The 23,536-nt window shown below is 33.1% G+C and overlaps 1 protein-coding gene across 10 annotated transcripts in view; it reads left to right on the top strand.

The window, feature by feature from the left end:
• LOC143252838 (cell adhesion molecule Dscam1-like) overlaps nucleotides 1–23,536 on the top strand; it is a 240,897-nt gene that overhangs the window by 213,294 nt on the left and 4,067 nt on the right. For 8 of the 10 annotated variants that reach the window (XM_076505600.1, XM_076505598.1, XM_076505599.1 and 5 more), the window contains 7 exons: nucleotides 1,005–1,075; nucleotides 10,744–10,981; nucleotides 11,892–11,990; nucleotides 12,431–12,616; nucleotides 15,975–16,271; nucleotides 17,833–18,018; nucleotides 21,491–21,682. In XM_076505600.1, the coding sequence (XP_076361715.1) occupies nucleotides 1,005–1,075; nucleotides 10,744–10,981; nucleotides 11,892–11,990; nucleotides 12,431–12,616; nucleotides 15,975–16,271; nucleotides 17,833–18,018; nucleotides 21,491–21,682 (1,269 nt within the window). The remainder of the gene's footprint in view (nucleotides 1–1,004; nucleotides 1,076–10,743; nucleotides 10,982–11,891; nucleotides 11,991–12,430; nucleotides 12,617–15,974; nucleotides 16,272–17,832; nucleotides 18,019–21,490; nucleotides 21,683–23,536) is intronic. The other 2 variants (XM_076505595.1, XM_076505594.1) reach the window with 1 other exon arrangement.

Raw genomic sequence — 23,536 nt, 5'->3', positions numbered from 1 at the left:
AAACAAACAACAATAAATCCCAAGATACAACAAACTAAAGAACTTTATACTGCTGCATACCATATGTTCCCGACATCAGTGAAAAAATAATCAACATTTGAAAAAAAACTTATAAGAAAACACAACATTCAAGTAAACACCAAATGTATTCAAAAACCAGGTACAAAACTAAAGTCCATACTATGTAAAAACTACACTGAGAAACGCAACACCAAAATAATTTATAAAATACAATGCAACAACTGCCACGACTTCTATATTGGAGAAATAAGCAGAAAGATGGAAACTAGATTCAAAGAACACAAAAAAAAACGCCTTCACACATTTTTGAACACTGCAAGTCAAATAAACACAACTTAACTATAGAAAACATCCAGATATTAAGTAGGGAAACAAATATACACAAACGCAATATCAATGAAGCATTACTTATACACCAACCCAAACCAAAATTAAACCAATATAAAGGAACACCTTTATACTTACACTAATTAATAACCTAACATCCACCTGCAACGCCCCCTACAATCCCGAACGTGTTTATACTTTTGTCCCTGAGACGTGTGTCCGGCAACGGTCACATTCACACTCTCTCTTTTTTTACCTGAAGGTGACCTAGGAAGGTCGAAACGTTTTCTCTCTTTATCAATAAAGGTGTTAGTACCCCTACCAGCAGTATTAATCAAATATTGCAATCTCTGGTATGTTCACTGATAATGTAAGAACTACACATTTAATAGAGACATACGTGTATTTGTAGGATAATTTTATTTCTTTAGGTTGTCACATTTCAGTAATATTTCAAATGTATTAAAGACATTTTGAAATACTGCTTCTTTATAATCATGAAATATTGGCATGCGATTCTTGTATTTCTTATACTAGAACGATCACAAATAACCATTAAAAATATGAATATTTTTAAACATTTTTCATTACAAGTTTGAATTGAAATGATAATCATAGAAATGACTATTCTCTCAATCACTATATTTTTACACCAGCTCCTGGAGGTCCACCTTTGGAGGTTCAAGCTGTAGCAACAGGACCGAATTCTATTAAAGTCTCATGGAAGGTAATATCTTTATATCACTTCAGGAGTTTTCTATCGAAGCAATTTAACGCCCTGTTACCCAATACTGAGAATTTCATGTTATTCATCACTTATTGTTTTTGTTTGTTTGTTTTTGAAATTCGCACAAAGCTACTCGAGGGCTATCTGTGCTAGCCGTCCCTAATTTAGCAGTGTAAGACTAGAGGGAAGGCAGCTAGTCATCACCACCCACCGCCAACTCTTGGGCTACTCTTTTACCAACGAATAGTGGGATTGACCGTAACATTATACACCCCCACGGCTGGGAGGGCGAGCATGTTTAGCGCGACGGGGGCGCGAACCCGCGACCCTCGGATTAGGAGTCGCACGCCTTACGCGCTTGGCCATGCCAGGCCTTATTCATCACTTATTATTCATATATATATATATATGTATTCAAAAATATTTCCGTTATCTTAATCACTATTGTTATTGGGTTTTTTTCCATAATGACAGGATAATCCACAAGGCGAAGATACGTTTATAGAATATTGACATTTATACGGCATTTTCAGTATGAGTGATCCGATTTAGATAGTTCGTAGTCAGAGAAATATATTTTAAAATTTGTCGTAGTACATTTAGTTAAGGGTTGTGACTTAACGTTGTTTTTAAATCCTGTTAATAACCTAAACCTTTGCCCGTTTTCTACAACTTCGTTTGAAAAAGTGAAAAAAACAACAAAAAAAACATAGTTTTGAACAATTAATAGGAAAAAACTTATCTGTTGTACTGTTTAGAGCTATTGAGACGCGTCAGTAATAGTGGTGGAAGTGAATCAAGAATGTTCATTACCCTAATCTTAATACAGAGCAAAAGTATTTCTGTAAAAATGTGCAAAAGTATCTTTTGTTTTTTTAACTGTAAGACTAGAATAATTGAATTTATAAATTTATCACAGTAATATTATACTTTTTAGTACAGGAAAATATGTTTTATTTTCAGTCAAAAATCTACATAACAGGCTATGTACGTTATGTTCACCGCGAGAATAAAGCTGCGAATTTTAGTATTATAAGCCCTCGTGATTACTTCTGAGCCATTGAGGGCGATGCAAAAAAGGAAGTAAATTGATAATTGAAAATTATTTAATCTAAGAGGGAAGCAGAATTAGACTTGGTAATTACCAGTTTATGAGAGGCTTTGTTCTCTTATATTATTTACTTCGAGGAGTATTTCATTAGCGATGACAATTTTATATTTTACTTATATAGTAGAAGCTATTAAAATAGTATGGCGTTTATTTCTTACACTTTTAAAAAAAAATCCAAGTAGTTTACAATTTATTGGTCAGTTAGTTCTAAGTACTATTTCAACATATGCTGGATAGATAGGATCAACTAAGAAAAGATAAGTTCAGTAGATAACATTTCCAGTGTAATAAATGTAAATAAGCAACATAAGAAATTTATAAAGAAGAAAAATTATTCCGTTTTTTTTTCTTAAATTAAGCACAAAGCTACACAATGGACTATCTGTGTTGTGCTAATCGAGGTCCGGTTTTTAGTTTTATTTGCCTTCAGACTTACCATTGCGCTGTTGTGTGTGTGTTTTCTGAAAGCAAAGCCACATCGGGCTATCTGCTGAGTCCACCGAGGGGAATCGAACCCCTGATTTTAGCATTGTAAATCCGTAGACTTACCACTATACAAGAGGGGGACTACTGTGTGGCAAAATACAAGAAAAAATTATTTGCCAAAAATAATACACAAGTACAAATAAAATGTTATTATTAAACTACATGAAATAGAAATAGGACTATCAGAAGAAAGTAAAGTAAAATAAAAACTGAAACTCAAGAGAGAAAATAATTATTTAACACATAATTTAGCTAAATAAAACCTGCTCTCCAAATTAATATGAACAAATGGCAGTCTGTAATGCACGCAAACCACAAACAACTCAAACAGACAAGAGAGAGTTCCAAGCTGAAACCAAAGAAAACGTGATTATAATTCAGTAAGTTGACAAACATTCACTCTGGACCATCTGTAGAAAGTGTCGCATCTATCCTTGTGTTTAACCACTCTTCTCTCCATATTTACACAAGCCAATGCAGTTTCTTTCACGAATTTTACAAAAAGAAGAGAACTGATGAATTTAATGAGGGGATTGATAGGAAATGTGAACAAACAGTGACAATATTTAAAATTTACCATTTTATTTGAGGCCTTCAGGATACAGCATACTTACTTTTATATGTTGAATGTAAAATAAAAATATGTCTAACAAATGCTGTTAGATAACAGTCTAAGCTTACAAACATTTCAAGTAGTTTTTGCGATATTTTATAACCATTTTGGCGTCTTTTCAGGGTAGACACGTCTTTACTCATCTTACTTATAATGCTTTATACTTTTTTAAACTTTTTCACATATTAATTTCTGTTTTATTTTCCACTCGCGTTTGAAACGTTTAAGTTTATGGGTAAATCGACCAAAGATTACAACGTTTATCTCCTGCAACATAGCTCAAAGGACATTTATGCAGGTTTAAATAATTATATTGAAATAAATTTGAATATTGCAAATCACCACAGCTGACTGAAAGTCGTGATGAAACTCCATATACCAGAACTACATTTTGGCACCATTTAGTGTTTTGTAGGACTTGTGGTACCATCGAAAAATGATCATTTCTAGAAAAGGTATGTTGAAGGCTTTTTCTGTGCAAAATACTTTTATTTTCACATCAGAAAAAAAATGTTTTACGGTGAAACATTTGTAATTTCCAAGAGAGTTATATCTCTTGTACTTCACGTCTTTTGAAAATTAAGAAATAAGGATCACTTTGGGGAACAGACTAGCTGGAAAGAGACCTTCGACAAGTCATGGTAAGCAAATTGTAGTGTATTGTAATAGTTAAGGTCAATGGGAAAATTTGCTAACTTGCTCCAAGCAGCAGTGCACGATATAATTAAGGATAGTCTCTTCTGGAATTGCTATACAAGACAACTGTTACATGCCTCAAGCTGCTGGAAAATGAAACGGATATTATGCTATTTCTGTGCAATATGTCTGATGAAATGAGTGCTTGGGAATGGTTGTTATTGTGCATTAATTTGATAATGGAAAGCATGGAGGGAGAGATGGTGCAATTTCACATAAAATTTACAAACACATGTTAAGGCTATTGTACATCTCTTAGATAGAATATGACCAGATTTAGCGACAAGGACTGTAATGATATGTACCAGTATCATTTTAATATAATATACTAAACTTTTTGCACCGTTTTACAAAATGAAAATGTCATTTGAAATGCACACCAGTTCAAGTCCTGTTTTTACAGAAAACTTGTCACCTATACTTTAGAAAGAAAAAAAATTTCATTGCTTCAATTTTGTTTTTTATACAGACCCATATTTTTGCTTGTTTTCTAACAGATTGTAACCTCATCAAATATATAGGCTCTCTCAGTCCTTTGAATGGATTCATAATGTTTCCTACTGACTGTCCATATCATACTAGATGCTTTGAAAACATCTTTGAGGTTGCGAACACGTTATGAGAGTGACGGGTAAATCTCAGTTTTTAATTAGAGAAGTCCAAAAATTGTTGATATGCACTGTTGGTCAGCTATCTTCCTTCTAGTCTATCGGTTCAAAATTATGAGGGAATGATATGTTCAAATGTCCCTTGTCTAGCTTTTTGTGAATATCTGAAACAAGGAAACTTACTTATTACTGATCTGAGGGTTAGCAACATTGAAAAGAGAACAGGACCAAACAATATTTAAAAAGTAGCTCATATGACACGTAGTATGTCTCCCGCAGTACAGCAAGAACAACGAATTAAGAGTGGCCTTTGTGGTTTTAAATTCGGATATAAAATATAACAATAAAACTTTATAAAAACACCTACTCCATACAGGTAAATTCAGAACAATATAAATTATATTTTTAAAGAGAAAATTTAAATAGAAATCAAAATAATAGTGAAACAATATAGAAAAATAAATATATTTCAGTAAAAACCGTTTAAGGTTAATACCATTGTATAAATGAGCGTTTTTGTTATTCCAAAGTCTGAAGACAAGATGACAACACTGCACAACAAAGTTTTGGCCTTTTGAATACTGTTGGGTGTTCGTTATATATTTTCTGGCTGCTGATCACGAAAATCACATCCAAATTTGCCCATCATTTTCCGTTTCATTGAAATATTCAGTTTTGTCATTTTTTTTTTTATATTTGTGTCCAAAAATTATCGTTTCTGTAAGATATCAGTGAACAATGTTTTGTGCAGTCTGGGCATGTCCAGGCATGAAATCGGGCCAGGTTGGAAGCTGTTCTGTGGAAGTATGCAGCCCGGGCATGCCTCGGTAGGCTGGAGCCAGCTTGACTCTATTTCAGCAGGCTATAAAAATGGCTTGCATGCACAGATGCTGCTCATTGGATTAATATAGACCTTACAGTGTGTATGTATTGTTTCAGAATATAGCATTGCCTCAGTAGCACTGTAACAAGTAAGTTATATGTTATAGACGTTTTACAGGACGATTGGTGTCGGTCAATATATCTCGTCAATGTCGTAGCAGCCGCGATACATTCTGCTATATTTGTGGCGAGTATACGCTTGTTCATCAGAGACGCTCAATGACTGCTCTTGTGAAGAAAGCATATCATCTGTATTTCGGCTGTAAAATTGGTGATCAAGACCAGAAATGGGCGCCTCACATTTGTTGTGCGACATGTGCTGTCTGTCTGAGAGCTTGGCTCAGAGGCACTCGAAAGACAATGCCGTTTGCTGTCCCGATGATATGGCGAGAACAGAAAGACCATGTGACGGACTGTTACTTCTGTTTGACTAATGTGTCTGTTTCTCTGCCAAAAACATGAAATCAATTGAATACCCTAATCTGCCTTCAGCAATGAGACCCGTGCCATACGACGACAGACTTCCAATTCCGAAACCACCGGAGGAATGGACCTTAGACGAACCAGATGAAGAAACTGCAATACAGGGAACTAGTGGTGACATTGATTCGGATTTTGAACCGTGCTCCTTGGGCGATCCACATTTCATAACACAGTCAGAATTAAACGATCTGGTCAGAGATTTTGGTCTGTCAAAAGCAAAAGCCGAACTGCTGGGTTTGAGACTACAGGAATGGTGTTTGCTGTCACTAGATACGAAAATTTCTGATTTTCGAAGCCGCCAAGATGATATGACTAAATTCTTTGCACAAGTTGACAGTCTCTGTTTTTGTGCTGACATCAAATGATTGCTCTCTGCTTTGGGTTGTGACCATGACAAGCAAGAGTGGCGTCTCTTGATTGATTCATCAATATTAAGCCTCAAAGCTGTTATGTTACACAATGACAATGTTCACCCTTCAATACCTGTTGGCTATGTAGCACACATGAAAGAAACCTACGAGAACATGGAAATGTTGTTAAAGCACATCCAGTACAGCAAGTACAACTGGAATATCTGTGGAGATCTGAAAGTCGTTGCTCTGTTACCGGGACTGCAGCTCGCCTATACAAAGTACTGTTGTTTCATCTGTGAATGGGACAGTCGTACCAAAGAGTCACATTATTCTAGACAGAGCTAGCCACCCCGTAAAAAGTTAGTTCCAGGACAAAGAAATGTGGCGCATAAACCGCTTGTCGACCCGGCAAAGATTTTTTGCCCCTCTTTACATAAAATTTGGGTTTATGAGGGATTTCGTGAAAGCAACGAATAAAGAAGGCGAAGGTTTTCGTTATTTAAGACAGATGTTCCCAAGAATAACTGACACCAAGATCAAAGAGGGCATTTTTGTTGGCCCTCAGATGAGATATGTTACGAGTGACAAGCGGTTCGAAAATCTGTTAGTTGGGCCGGAAAAGATTGCCTGGAAAGCCTTCAAAGACGTTGTTGACAATTTTCTTGGCAATTACAGAGACCCACATTACATTCAGCTAGTAGACAAACTTCTCAAAGCATACAAAACAATGAAGTGCAACATGTCACTCAAGATTCATTTCTTCCACTCACATTTGGACTTCTTCCTCGCAAATCTCAGTGCTGTCAGTGACGAACACGGTGAAAGGTTTCACCAGGACATTGCTACAATGGAAAAACGATATCAGGGCAACTGGAATCCGTCAATGCTTGCTGACTACTGTTGGACACTGCAACGTGATGTACCGGACACTGAATACGAACAAAAATCATGAGCAAAACACTTTTAATTATGTTGAACTTAATAGCGTATTAGAAACATAAATGCAATTAAATACGTTATTGCCGGTAAACAGTTAACTGTCTATTTCTCAGAGTTCCTACGTGATGAAGCAAAACCAAAACTATATTTGTGCATACCCACCAGTAATGTCACAATCAGCAAAAACTTTTCAGGAAGCAAAACTGTTCAAAGTTTGTGCAGTGTAATTAGTGTCTCGATGTGATTCCCAGTGGCACAGTGGCATATCTGGAGACTTGCAACACTAGAAACTGGGTTTCAACACTCGTGGTAAGCAGAGGTCAGATAGTCCATTGTGTACCTTAGTGCTTAGTTTCATAAATACGTACCTGTCCTGAAGTATTGTGACTATTTGAAGGGTTTTTAAAGCAAACATTAATTTTATCTCATTAAAGGTACATGCGGTTTAATGTTATTGGGCAAACGACGATTGAATTATTAACCTATGCGTAATTTGTAAGTTTACGAAAGTTTGGAAATAGTAGGATCATTATATCTAAACAGACACATTATCTCGTTATTCCCTCTCCTTTCGGCTATGTGTATCAATTACATCATTGCTTTTCCAACTTATGAATGAACCTGATGCGTGCAGAAAAAAGGGCTGTATAGTTGCGCTTGCAGTATAAATACACAAAACTTTATAATTACGTTCTATTACAGCACGATGATAAAGTGTTTGAAATAAACGCATCGCCCTTATGGTCTTACGAAATGATATCCACTGGCGTTGACTTAATACATATTTCTCTCTTATTGTGTTGAACGATCTTTACTATCTATCATCGTTTCCCTCAGCTTGAATATCAGTTCTTTATACCAGTTCCGTTTCTTATTTTATTTGTTTATCTCTAGTCTCTCTACATCTAATGCTATTATCTTTGCCAATGTATTATCACATGTACCCCTGTAGGTAGCTAATAAAAATCAAGTAATTATAGCAAAGATAACTTTATGCCGTCTCCCACGAGAAGTCTTCTCATTTGCCAATTCTAAAATTATCTAATTATTTACCTTTTAACCTTATATCCCACATTTTCTTCAAGTAACTTTCTTAAACAGACTGATGCATTTAAAGTACCTCAGTACCATTGCTTTGATAAAGCTATGTATGTCATATAAAACATAGCTCCAACAATAAACGTAATAAGTGTGTATAGATACATATTAATCATTAGACACAATTCTGATTTCTTCTAAATGTTCATTCATATAATAAATTATGAATAAGGTTAAGTAAACTTGTATTAAGATGAAATGGCATAGCCCATAGTCAGAAAGAACTATCTATGCCCGTCAAATGTAAAACAAACTTCTGTCAAACTCTAAAACACACTTACATTCATGGATAAAAAAATCACGTGAATCGTATTGCGTGTACCATTCATGTTCCACCCATTATACAAATAGTATTAAACCAATATTTTGTAAGTATCACAGTAAGATACAATACTTAATTTTAAATTTAGATAGATCAAATAAGAAGTACAAAAATGTCATTCTTTTACCTGAATTTTATGTTATAAAATACTTTGTACTTTACATGTTCAAAAATTTATGTTTACTTATTTATAAATAATACTAGTTTTCTCTGTTCAACTCTTTAACTGTCAGCTTTATATATAAACAGTTTTACAGCGCCAAGATTAAAACTGGGTACAAAAAACAAAGACAAAAATACAAGAGTTTTATTATTTAATTACTTATCTGACTGTGGCTTTGCTATAAGAAAACACACACATATACTTATCTGGCAATGAAATCTGGCGAATTTTAGAAAATATGAGGGGCGTTATCTTTTCTTTATGATGATACAAAAATTCAAACTCCTATTGCCATGTTGCACTTGGATACATGTGTTTATAGAAATGAAAAAGCTAAATGACGTGATTGTATACCATTTACTACCAGAGTGGCTCACATATTACATTACACTGTACAAGTTAATTTACACGACTGATCAGAAAAGTTGGGTGAAGTCGTTCAAGCCCATTATATGGCTTTGTACGTAAAAACAAACAAATAAATAGTTTGGTGCACAAACAATTTAGAAAAAAATTAAGTTAAGAAGCCAAGAGGGATCTATATAGATTTAATCAGTAATTATATGATTAATTAATTTTGTTCATTTCTTTAGCAATATTTGTTTTTCTAAAATTAGAAGCTAATTTTCAAATAAAGGGCTTGTTGCAAGAGGCAATGCCCTATAGGTATCTACGGTACCATCAGTCTATAAAATAACTAATTTTCTTCAGACAAAGAAACACAACAAAAATATTTTTATGTATGTCTTAAATATGTGTACATAATATTACGAAAAACACATATTACAATCGTTACAAACAATGAAAAATAGTAACTAAATGATCAACCAATAACTTGTTTAAATACATTACAGAAATTACAAAAGAAAAACGAACAAGTTTTACAATGCATCGATACTTTGATTTTGATTTAAACAGAGCAATAGTCTTGTATTTTGCTGCTGTAAGTTTATCGAGCATGGTTGTTAAATATTCCAAATGCTCTATGTTACTTCTCACAATACGGTCAAGGTTTATGGTTGTAATTTGACTTTCTTAGTTTTCACATAAACCCATGTAGCCTTAACAACTTTCATACAGGAACTTTTTGATATGTAAATAACACTTTCTTTAACTTTTCTTATTTCATTACTTGTAGACTAATGCCATTTTCAGCCTTCAGTTTGGTTATCAATCAGTGACTCTGACTGCAGAGCACCTACATATCCATTGAGAATTATCCGTACTAATCTGTAACTTACTGGATTTATAACTACATAACTGGCAAGGTATCTAGTGATTTTGTTGTGTGTAATGAAAAACAGACATTAACATCACTTTGACGGGTTTAGTTTTTCGTCTATACCGCTTCTGTTATCACTAGTACTGGTGGCGCTCACCCTTTTCACAGTTTCCGCATAGCTTTCACTTAAACATGAAACTTTATGACAATCTGTTGCACAGAGCAAAACTAACCTGATGACACTACTAGGAATACGTTTGTCATGCGGCACTTGTGCCATGAGAGCTTTCAGTGCGTACTTGTAATACTTACTACTGTACATTTATGATTATTATTCTGATGTGATACTGTCTAATTGGCTGGATGGCAGTCACCCACAGTTTGAACTACCAGTTCATGATTACTTTGGTGCAGTTTACTTTAGTATGAAAGAGAGAAAGCAGTTGCATATGTTTTGCACTTTATACTCAATTTATTTACTGTTGCGTAATTATTTTCACTAAAATAAATAGAAACATGCTCTGAATTGAGTTATACTATTTTTAATCTCTTTTTACAAGAAGAAGAAAAAATAATGCAGTTTTCTGCTTCACGTACTCGCTAACTTCAACCACCCACGTCATATAAGCACCTGTAAATCTATATGCATGTGATAAACATAACATGGAAAATTATTTTGTCCTCATATCTAGCCTCCAGAGGAAAAGCTATGGAACGGAAGAATCAAAGGCTACTACATCGGCTACAGGATAGTGTCGTCATCAGAAACTTCTATGTATAAAACCGTTGAGATTAAAGGTAACACAGAATTGGAATCCCACGTGACAAATTTGAAAAGATCAACAAAATATGCCGTTTCTGTTCAAGCCTTCAATGGAAAAGGACCAGGTCCAATGTCTGAGAGTGTGTTTGTTGTAACTTTGGCAGATGGTAAGTTAGGTTTAAAATTAATTTTTATTTTGAAGGGAGGGTATTTATGAAGAATTATTCTCATAATAAAGTAATTTTGATAGGTGAAAACAGTCAAAAATTAAAAACAATTGTAATATGTAATTCATTATTTAGCAGTAGCTATATTGTGTATTATTTTAGAGAATTTTGAATAAATTGTAAGCTTGTAAACTCCTGAATAATTTTAGGTTTTTAAATGCTAGTAACCACTATTTATGACTTACAAGTATTTAAAATACACATACCTTTAAACGTGGGTATTATTTTATTGTTTATTATACTGAATACTCATCAATAAATATAACGTAGGTATCCATCTTAAATTGAGTAAATCTGATATTGTGTTTTTCGTTTTTACCACTTTCTTCTCTCCCTTTATGAATAAATATACATATGTATGCTTAATTTACATTAAAACAAAAGGGAAGTCAAATATTGAAGGCTACTGCTTAAGAAAAAAATACATTTCATGAACTGAAAGAAATTCCTGATTTCTTTTGTAAATTGTTGAGATGTAGAGTCTGCTTTATACTAAAATAAATACCAGAAAAAAAAATCTGCGTAAGGTATCACTTGGCACTTGCCGTTCGTTTTTACTGCTCTTTGTATTTAGTGTAATTAAGAAAGACGTATTGCATGAGGAAGATTGTGTAATGTCGAAGGTTACTATGATCAGAAATGACCACGGACCACCAGAGAAGTCCACGATATTAATGAATAGATAGTTGAAATGATTTTACACGATGTAATACTCTCAAGAGTGAAGATTCGTTTGATTTTTGTGTTACTTATTCAGAATAAATAAAAAAAAGATGAAAGAACTCTACTAATTTACCATCAGTGACAAACATCTGTATTATATTATACTAAGCTTTGCATATGTATATAGTTCCCCCAACTTCTCCGGTGCTGAGTCTTCTCTCTTCCACATCTCAGTCCCTCATAATCTCCTGGAATGACAAGAAAAGATTTGGTAGTCCTGTAACAGGTAGGTTTCAATGATTGGCGCTGTTTATTTAAAGGGCAAAGCCGCAATGAACCTCAAATTTTAGCGTTGTAATTTCATAGAGTTACCGCTGTCCCACCGAGGGACAGCTTTCATGGAAATAGAAAGTCATAGTTCTAAAGAAAGAAACTGGAAAAGCAATATATTGTTTAAATAATGTTTGGTAGAATAGCTTGTTTTATTATATTAAAACTTTTATATTCTATATATAATTTCTGTCCAAAAGAAACTACAATAATGACTTTTTTATGTTGTATATGAAACAATAAAAATTATTTTATTATATGTTGACTACTGTCATAGATCTAAATAATTCTATAATAATGAAAGCAAGTTACATAATGCAAGCAATTTAATCTGATGCTTTATATTTACACGTATAAATCATTATTATTTGTTGAATAACCTATTGTTATTTTTAGAGTACATTCTGTATCAAAAGGAAGAGCATGGCAATTGGTTGAAGGTATCTCTCCGCTCTCAAGAGACAACTTATACAGCTAAAGGGCTTAAGTGTGGCTCCAAATATCAGTTTTATGTCGTGTCTTTAAACAGTGTAGGAAGAAGTGAACCAAGTGAAATCTTTACTGGTCGAACAGATGGTGCTGGTATGTTGGTTCTTTCCTTGAACTTTTACATATGAAGATAAAATAAATACTTTTTTTCATTAGAGTTGCAAGTAAAAACGCAGTTGAATAAGAGTTTGATCCTTACTGCTAAGGGTAAGTGGCTTTGTGCTCGTTAGAACCCTTTGGTAAGTAAAGACACCTGAAAGTTGATATAGAATGTGTTATCTAATATCACTGTAGAAAGGTAGGTACTTAGAAGCTATTTCAGTTGTTCAATGCGAATATTTTGATCATGTTTTGTCTTCTATTCTATACAGTAGTAAGCAAAGGTGTTGGTACAAAGTCAAAAATTGAATCTCAGGCTACTTTCAAATAATAACGGAAAATAGATTTTTTAGTACAACAGAAACTCAGTTTAGTTCAGCAAACAGTTAATATTTTGTTTGTCCCACTTATGCTTTAATAACAAGCGATAATCAGTCTTTTAAGCATTATTGCAACATATTTAAATAACGCTTCCTTTGGGACCTTACTCCAAACGTCTTTAATACACTCTCATAAAGTAACTTTTGATTTACAAGTTTTTGGTCTATCAAATCCCGGATGTGCTCAATTGGTTTGAGATCGAGGATCCGTAGGGGTCATTACATTACTTGAATGACTCTAAAACTTTCTTTCTTAACTAAGTAATTTCTTCATGGTTGAATTAGTGTTTGTGGTCATTACCTTCTTGGTAGTACAATCCTTTGCTAATAATACGCAAACTAAAAGGTATATCCTGACGACCAGTATCGGATGTTACTTGTTTTGGTTCATTATTCAGTCATTTCAGCAGAAAAAACACCCCAAACCATCATACTGCTTCCTCCAAACCTCACGTTTTTGTACGTTTTTGCAAATTTACGTCTCTTAACAATATTTGGAGATTGAAGTAAAAGTTTTTTTAACTGCTACACGATCAAATATTCCATTTTTTTTAGTCATCTGGATGCTGTAGATCTAGACACTATTTTGTCATTTGGCACATGGTCGTTCATTTCTTGCTCAAGATCAGTAGCAGTCTTCCTTCTGCCCCGAAGGCTGTGAAAACGAAGATACTTAACATCAGTATCATTGAGTTTAGGTGTTCTACCTCTTCCTTTTCTATTTTCAAAGTTACCTTCTTCGATCTTACGATCTAAGGTGTATTTGATATGGTTGGGGAGCATTTCAAGTCCGCAGCAATTTGTAAGAAAGTACAACGAGCATCACATAAAACTTTTATGCGAACTCTCTGCTCTACTGACAATTCTTTACGCTTTATGGGCACTTAATATATAGTGTTAAACACTGTTTTTATCAAGGATTATTTTTGGGGTGCTATTAAATTAATTTCTTCTAGCAAATACCGGCACCATATACTTGTTCTTACTAGTTATTTCTATGTAATTAGGAAAGGGGTATTATGACAGTTATTTCAGACCCTAATTTGACCAACATGCTAATTCAAGCAGAACCCTTATCACATGCCCTTACTACATGTATAAGGGAATTCTTAAAAATGATAGGTATTCTCACTCTGACTCATTCAGTCATCAGTAGGGATCAGTGAAGCATTACCATAATGTTGAAATTCATATTTTGTAAAGGTATGGAAGGATCAGTTCAATAAAATGAAAAGAATGACAAAATATTATTTTGTCCTGACTCTTTTACTTAGTTCTGGATATTCCTTGTGTATGCATGCATAATTGTAGATGAAGATATAAATACATGTTAAATAGTTTAGAGGCATAATAAACTGAAAGAAAAATAACATTTTGAATCATTTACGTGTTTTTAATAGGGGTTATAAAGAACGAAAATGAAAAAAAATGTTTGGTAGAATAAAGTTTGTAGATATGAACTACATTTATTTTATAAAGTTACTATTTCTTAAATGGTTACAAAAATGCATGAGTAAAAAATGAATGTAATAGTTTATGCAAAGAACAAACATGTTTTGTTGGGAATAAGCTATTCCAGGGCTTTATAATTTAAGTCACGTTATATGTAATGCTGTATAATGTAATATATGTATAAATTAATTATTTATTAGTTACACATTACTATACTCCCATTTAACTCCACCTCATGGAGGAAGAAAGTACTTTCCTTACGGTCTTAACATGAATTATGAGGCTTTTCAGGATGTTGACTTAAATTAAGCACAAAGCTTTACAATGGCATATCTGTGCTCTGTCCATAACGAATATCGAAACCCGGTTTCTAAAGTTGTAAGTTTGCAGACATACCGCTGAACCACTGTGTGGTATCCTTTCAGGAATTAGATATCAGTTTTACAAATTCACAACGTGTATGTATGTATGTATATATAATTACTTAAACTTTGAAGTGCAATATAACACGAAAATATGCATTGAATAGATATTAAACGTTGTTGTTAATGTAAAGTTACGTTTACCAAATGTAAAGTATGAATTAGTTTTGTTTATTTATCAGTTAAATAATTTTTGTGCAAAGCTACACAAAGGCTATTTGGAAATAGCTATTCATAATTTTGAATTAACACTTTAGAGAAAAAAAACATTTACTAAACAGCGCCCACTACTCTTATCTGATGGAATAGTTGGATTTTTATCCAAAAGTGCGGAGCGTATTTTCAAGAAAATGGGATGTTAATTATGTTTAACAGTTCGGGTACTCATATTTTGACTGATGCCTGGTTCCTCTGGAGCGATAATAAATGAGCAAGATATTTTGTAAAATTTTAGTGGTAAGTATGAAAACTGAAAGGACGTTAATGACACAGTTCCAGCTCATGGGGCGCGAACCTAACTCTTTAAAAAACACCTTAGTTGCAAATAAATCAAATACATTTCGTCAGCGACATCTAGATTTCTGCTGTATAGATGTTTAACATTTAAATTATACGGCAAATATGTTATTTAATTCAGTGTACCCAGTCGTCAATAAATGTTATTTATAATTAGACAAGAAAAATATTTCGTATGAATAAATTGTTTTTGTATTCGTTTTCTTAGTAATGTTAAATCGAATTGCGTAAAAATCTTTACCAGTTGTAGTTTCTAAAAATCGTTGAAATATGCAATTAATAATAATTAGTTTAATTATGAGTGGCGGGCAAACCACAAGAAACGTCACTTGTTGCTTATCCTCGCTTTTAACAATATTTAGCAATTTTACCAGTGTTTAAAAGTAGTTCGACTGTAGACCACATACTTTTCATAATAGTCATGTCATTTATTTCGTTATCAATCACATGTTTATGTTTATAATATAGAATTAACTAAATAAATCAATTTACCATAGTATTTGTTATTCCCTCTGCTTCTAATATTGGCATAAGCTTTGTGTGGCTCTTATACGAATATTACATATGTATGTTTATTTTCAGCTCCATTATCACCATCAAAAAATGATTTCATCTTCGCTGACACTACGACCGCGAAATTAAACTTTTTGTCATGGCAAAGTGGTGGTTGCCCCATTGAAAGCTTTTCAATAAAACTGAGGAGAAAACCCCTTTCTCACTGGACGGCGATCAGAGAACGAGTATCAGCCAGCCAATCGCAATATACGATTCAAGAACTCTTTCCTGGAACGTGGTATGATATCCAAGTTACAGCTTACAATAGTGCAGGCGCAACAGAAGCTCAGTACGAATTCCAGACCTTGAACACTACATTTCTAGGTACGATTACTGCATAAATTATATTTTAAATAGATAATGAAAATATTTATCATATTACATAATTTTAAGAAAGTTGTTGGTGTGAGTTATTGAACAATTTATCGGATATTTTAAATATTACTATAATATAACCACATAGTTAATGAAGTTACCTTGAAACAAAGAAAAGTGATGGATTGGGTTGACTTACTTTTCATACTCGGATTGTATTTGGTATTTTTGGTATGTGAGCAGACATTGAACATATTGCTTTTGGTGCTTATCTGGTAAATTAGTTATGGGACAAAATCTAATTTTAGCAAATTAGCACAGTTGTACATAAAATTTTCTTGTAATAACTTAAGTATTAGTTAGGATTTGTGATATTCATTTGTGTGAGAAGTGTACATAACTTGATTTTGTATTCAGGAACATTATATTTCGCTCTTCGATGCACATATTTCGTATCGTAGTATCCATAGTTTGATTTTGTGGCATTCAATTATCATGTATATATATATACTCTCCTACAAGTAAATTTTTGTTATCCCATATAACAGATGCAAGCTTTTTCCTAAGGTTATAGGTTATAATTCACAATAGGCCCTGCATGACTCGTAATCTGAGGGTCGTGGGTTCGAATCCCCGTCGTACTAAACATGCTCGCTATTGCAGCCGTGGGGGCGTTATAATATTACGGTCAATCCTTCTATTCATTGGTAAAATAGTATCCTAAGAGTTGGCGGTGGGTGGTGATGACTAGCTGCCTTTTCTCTAGTCTTACACTGCTAAATTAAGGACGTCTAGCCAGGATAGTTCTCGTGTAACTTAGCACGAAATTAAAAACAAACAATAATTCACAAAAATCGAAATCCGGCCAATGCTATGCACAAATTAAACACTAGTTTCTACTTTTTGCAACAGGGCTTTGTTTAGAAGGGCATATTATGTTTCATGAGATATTTGTACTGTATCATACCTTACCTTGTGTGTTGGGCTTCTCCTTTAGTGTGACGTGGAGTGAAGATACTTTTGATATTACTGGTACAACTTTGTGATTGTTTAGCTTATGGTTAATAAAATGTCTATTTTGATTTCATCACCACAATTGTTTTCGCTCATTCCGTCTACAATAAATCACTATACTTCCAAACATAAGATTCAAGAACCTCTCGTTGTTGCGATGATTAGGTAAGTAGTGTGCGCTAGATTTTTCGTTGTAGTACCGCCATTTTATCGCTGCTTGTAAATCATATATCACAAAATATTTGATTCTGTGTATATATAGTTTCATTACATAAGACGAATTAAATTAACGTATCTTTCTACCTTTTTATTTAATGTTCCTAATATATATTTAATCTTAGAGTTTAGATTGACACACGAAAATTATCAGTTAATATGATAAATCTTTTAATAATATAGAAACAGAATTTTATAATTTTAGAACTTGTTATCTGCAGTCAATGTTGACTCAACTTTAAATTATCCCGTCTCCTTGTAGTTCAGATAAATGTATTTTACTATCTTTATCGCTATCACAGGTTAATTAATTCGATTGAAAAACTTTTTCTTTAATCAGAAGAACCTGTTCAAGAAATACTGACTATTTCTCCGAGGTATCAAGAAACTGATTTAAGTCTTCCTTTGTTCTTGGATGTTACCATTATTGTTCCTGTTGCTACGTCTGTGGTCATCATTATCATAATCATTGTTGTTGGTTGTGTTTTATATAACAAAAGAGATTTTCATCACAGTACAAGTAGTGGTAAGTACTGTAATACTGATTTATATAATTTGAAGCCATTTAGAATTTCAGTTTGTTAAGTACAAAGATACACATTAAGTTATCTCTGCTCTGGCCACCACTTTAGCCGAGATAATAACACCTGAACCACCGCTAGTTTCAGTTGAGATCGCTCGAAATAGTGAAAATTTCGGATTTTTTATATGTCTGGAACAATTTCAAATGTTATAAGAAGAAGCAATTAAAAAAAAAACATAAAATAGTTTAATCTCTAAAGTTTGTTCACTAAAAAAACATTTCAGTAAATTCGGTGGTCGTTATTTAATTTTATTATTGTTAAAATAAATGTTTTTGGAAGAATAAGTTTATGAAATAGAACTGACTTGAAATATATTGTTTTCATATAGGAATTAGAAATTATGATTAAGCTAAAGTTCAAAACAAAACCAAATACTAAATATTATCAAACATTATACATACATAGAATAGGATATTTTATTTCTTATTACAAGATATGTTTCAAAAAAGGTTACAATCATTCCACAGTCTCAAAATATATTCGTTACTGATTTATTTATAGAGATTCATATCAGGCATAAAGCAGCTATTTTTGAGATTTATTTTACGTTCCCAGAATGAAAGCAAACAACCAAAATTTTAATGTCGTCATTATTATTATAGAATATAAAATTACATTGCAGATGAAAAGACAACCACAACAAAATCTATATATATATAACTTACATACGTTGTGACCATAGTATAACACGACACTTAACGCATTACGGTATGTTTAATTGAGCAGTAGACAAAATGCACATCAAAACTAAATTAAATCGCCTTTCAAAAGAAAGATGTGATATCCTGTAGAATTATGAACTAAGTTTGATAATTTTGTAAACAATACCTTCAAAGTTTTCAATTTTATGTTGTAATTATTTCTTAGTTTATCCAATATTTTTTTTCTGAAATAAAACAATTTATGACGATAAGATTACGTCTGTTAACAAAAGTAAACGAAAGTGATAAGGCCTTTCTTCTTTTTTTTTAAGTAACTACTCTTAATGAATTCCTTTGTTCGACAGCTTATAACACAACCATTCTCTGATTCAAAAGTAGAATATTAAGAAAAAAGAATTATGCTAGTGAGCGCCCTAAAACCACGAAACACTAATTTGGTCATTCGCTCTAGAAATCTAAAAACTTTATCGTTCAACTGCCACTAACCTGAAAATAAAAACTAAATGAGACGGTTATTGATATTTGTAACAGAAAGCAGTTGGGACTCATGGAGTAAATATATAAAAACTATAAACGTCTTTCTCTTACTTAGTCCCGCAGAAGAAACATCATATATATGCTTTATTATACCAATTTATAAGTTACAATATGTTATGTAGCAATATAATTCTTTTGTAATCAGAAGTTTGGAACCTATATCTAAATAGTTTACGTTATAGCTGTTTTACTTCCCGAAATATTCCCACACCCTGATTGTTTCTACATCTAGTCATCGAATGCTGAGATGGTTTATTTTATATGTTTTTCCACAAGAGGACTTACAGTGCTGAGTTTATTATGGAAACATATGTTCTGTGAGAACCATACATATCTCATATGTTCAAAACTCAAGCATAAACAGTCAAACATTTGTTAAAATCCTCTGCAGAGAAGAACATATTTGGTGAATTTGGTGGAGTTAATAAAGAAAATAGAGCTTGTCAAGTTATAAAAGTGTGGGAATTAAAACTGCTAGGAAATTATAAATTCTGTATTATATGTAGAATCATACGTAAATTTCAAGTACACATTTACACTTGGCATAACTAGAGTGCTGGAACAATAAAAGCGGTATGAAACGTGTATATGCTTATTAACAATGGTCTGCAAAACATTTATGTCAATTTTTTTATCTTTACTACAACAGTACTTCTTTATGTACAAGATTTTTAGAATAATGCAAAAAATTATAATAACGAACACCGAAATATACAAGTCCACTTGTTTTACGCGTGATACTAGTTAAACTTTGATGAAGTACTGTATTTGTGTTTTCTTATTGCAAAGCCATATCGGGCTATCTGCTGAGCCCATCGAGAGGATAAAGTACTGCTGTATTCGATAAAGAAATAAATTAACACTAACTTTTGTTTCAGTTTAGTTAAGGCAAAATCTTTACCATACTTAATGCTACCAATGAATAAACTTATCATGTTATTGTACGACCTAACGTTAGACCTTTCTAAAAGCTTTGTTAAAATTTTAATGTTACTGTACAAAATTTCTACTAAAACATGTGGGAGAACGGTAAGTCTACGGATTTACAATGTTAAAATTAGTGGTTTGATTATCCTTGGAGAACATAGCAGAGAGTCTATAAAATTTACCCCACGCATATTAAAGTATATTTCCATCTGTCTTTCGTTTATATCTGTTAAAATTAAATTTGTGCGCATACGCAATTAACTAGTTAGGTGCGTACAGATTTTCAGGACAGATACAATTTGAGTATTGTTATAATAGATAGTATATACACGCGCGCACGCACACACACACACACACACACACACACACACATGTGCATAATAATATGCATAAGAAACAAAAGGCAAGTATCAAAATAAATAAAAAAAAATTAACCCAAAGGTGGAAGAAGATGACCATAGTACACAGTGCTAACCATACTTATTAAAATATATATGAATTGTATTTCTAAAACTATAGTCGTCATATGCTTATTTAAAAATTGTGTTATTACAGTTAATACACAAATGGGGTGAGGAGAGCATATGCTACGGGTGGTGATAAACTCTTCTGGCATCTAAATACCATAAACAGTTTTTGAAATGGACGCTGTGTATGTCTTTAATACGAAGGACGTTTGTTTAGTTTCCTCATTTCGTAATAATTTTTTCAAGAACAAAAAATGTTAAGAGGTATAATTAGTGCTACCAGGTTTTCAGAGTGAGAAATTGAACCATTGTCTTTTCCTTACGGAGTGCACTGTAGGAACTCTAAAACAGTGTAAGTTGCAGTAATACATATCATACCATTTTCTAAGTAGTCTAGTGTTATAAAACACTTTCCCAATTAATTATAAAATTAAAGTAAAATCATGCCCAAGTTGTCTTGAGTTTACTTAAAAAGATTTTTCATCGTTTTCTTTTCTCCTGGTTAAGCAGGTCTTCAAATCGCAATCCTTGTGGTTGCCCAATCGTACGTTAAGAAAAAAAAACAACAACCTAGCACATGGAAGGAACATTAATCCATTTTTGCTAGTTGATTCTCCATGTAAGATTTAAAGCAGCTGTGTTCAACGAAAAATCTATACATTAAATTCAAACTGAGGTACAGAAAAACTAAGACAGAATGCTTTTACTGTTTCTATACGAGACGAAAGAAATAAGGTTAACACTGAGATGTCTATTAATCGTAGCTATAATACTAATATTTTTAAAGTTTTATAGCACTTACGTATTTTTATGTTTACTAGAGGGTTCCAGAAATTTGCAGGTCAAGTCCAGACAAGTTGCAGAAACAATGGTTTTAAAAGAAATTAAAGCGCCACCTAACCACGGATGTTTGTCTACTGGAATTTCAAGTGATGAAGGCACACAAAGGTCATCATCGTCTAGCCAATCGCATCCTGTGTCATCAATGATGGCATCTATTGGTGGTGAACAAAGTCTCTAGTTTTTTCCTTTTTTTGTTAATCTAATTAAATGATAATATTTATGAATTTTAGTTCACACAATATTTTTGTTTTGATTTTTCTTGTGGAAAATTTGTATTACCTTGTGAGTTTAACTCTGGTTTTTGTTTTATACTATTACTTTTGTTACCATAATTTTAATTTGTTCGTGTAACAATGCGGTGTTTGACCTTTAAAAGTGAATCGATATTCCACTTATTTGGCCCGGCATGACCAGGTGGTTAAGGCACTCCACTCGTAATCTGAGAGTCGCGGGTTCGAATCCAAGTGGCACGAAATATGCTCGCCCTTTCAGCCGTGGAACTTTATAGTGTGACGGTTCATCTCACTATTTGTTGGCAAAAGAGTAGCCCAAAAGGTGGTGATGACTAGTTGCTAAATTAAGGACTGCTAGCGCACATAGCCCTCGTGTAGCTTTGCGAGAATTTTAAAACAAACAAACAAACACATTTGTTTACTAATATCTAATAGTTTTTTGTATCTTTAATTCCAGTTCAAACAACACAGCATCACACAATTAATGGTTTCAATTAATGTGTCACATGTTTAGATTAGTTCTGTAACATGTTTATATTTAGATTTAAAAACATTCATTTTAATATATATTAGTTAAAACAAGTATTTAACCCAGCTTTTAATTTCGCAGTCTCTGTTGACTTTACTTACTTTTATAACTTCCCATATATACAAGTGTCCATTACTCTGAACATGATATTCAGCTCCATGTCCATAAGTGCGAAACATGATATTCAGCTCCATGTCCATTAGTGTGAAACATGATATTCAGCTCCATATTATTGTTTATGGTTCACGATACTTTCATCTTTCTCTAACTATTGCTAACGTTTAAGAAAAAAAGTAATAAATTAAGAACATTTTACTCATTATGACAAAGGTTCGTAAAGTTTTCTTTACAAGTCAACTACTACAGGTGACATGGTAGTTATTATAATTTGTTTGTTTTATTTTTACTTCTTGGAAGTTTTAGAAAATTACGTAATATAATGGGCCTGGCATGGTCTAGCGCGTAAGGCGTGCGACTCATAATCCGAGGGTCGCGGGTTCGCTCCCGCGTCGCGCCAAACATGCTCGCCCTCCCAGCCGTGGGGGCGTTATAGTGTGACTTCAATCCCACTTTTTGTTGGTAAAAGAGTAGCCCAACAGTTGGCGGTGGGTGGTGCTAACTAGCTGCCTTCCCTCTAGTCTTACACTGCTAAATTAGGGACGGCTAGCACAGATAGCCCTCGGGTAGCTTTGTGCGAAATTCCAAAAAAACAAACAAACAAAACTAGTTGAGCATAATCTATTTGAAAAAGCACTCCAAAATATTTTGTTACGTTTTCAAAACACTAATCCTTTTAAGAAATATTAGCTGTCATCACTAGGAGTATGCCACTGGTTTATTTCATAACATAAATTATATCACATAATGCAATGCAATAAATGATGACGAAAAAATGTGAATGCTGTTTCGAAGGGAACGATCAATAGAGTGTAAAATAATTCCTTTACCCACATCACAATTATTTTTATTTTGACGATGGATTAGATACGATATGCTTCAATAAGAGCATTGAATAGCCTTCAATGACATTATTATGTCAAGAAATAATGGCTAGATACCGAAAAGTGATTCCCTGTTTCGAAGGGAACGATCAATAGAGTGTAAAATAATTCCTTTACCAACATCACAATTATTTTTATTTTGACGATGGATTAGATACGATATGCTTCAATAAGAGCATCTTTTGAAGATAATTTTCTAGAAGCAAATAAACATTGCTTCGCAGTTAATACCATAAATGCCATTTTAAGAAACATAAAGAA

The sequence above is a fragment of the Tachypleus tridentatus genome, chromosome 6 (genome assembly GCF_004210375.1).
Source record: "Tachypleus tridentatus isolate NWPU-2018 chromosome 6, ASM421037v1, whole genome shotgun sequence".
Lineage (NCBI taxonomy): Eukaryota > Metazoa > Arthropoda > Merostomata > Xiphosura > Limulidae > Tachypleus > Tachypleus tridentatus.
This window is presented reverse-complemented; position numbering and strand designations above follow the sequence as displayed.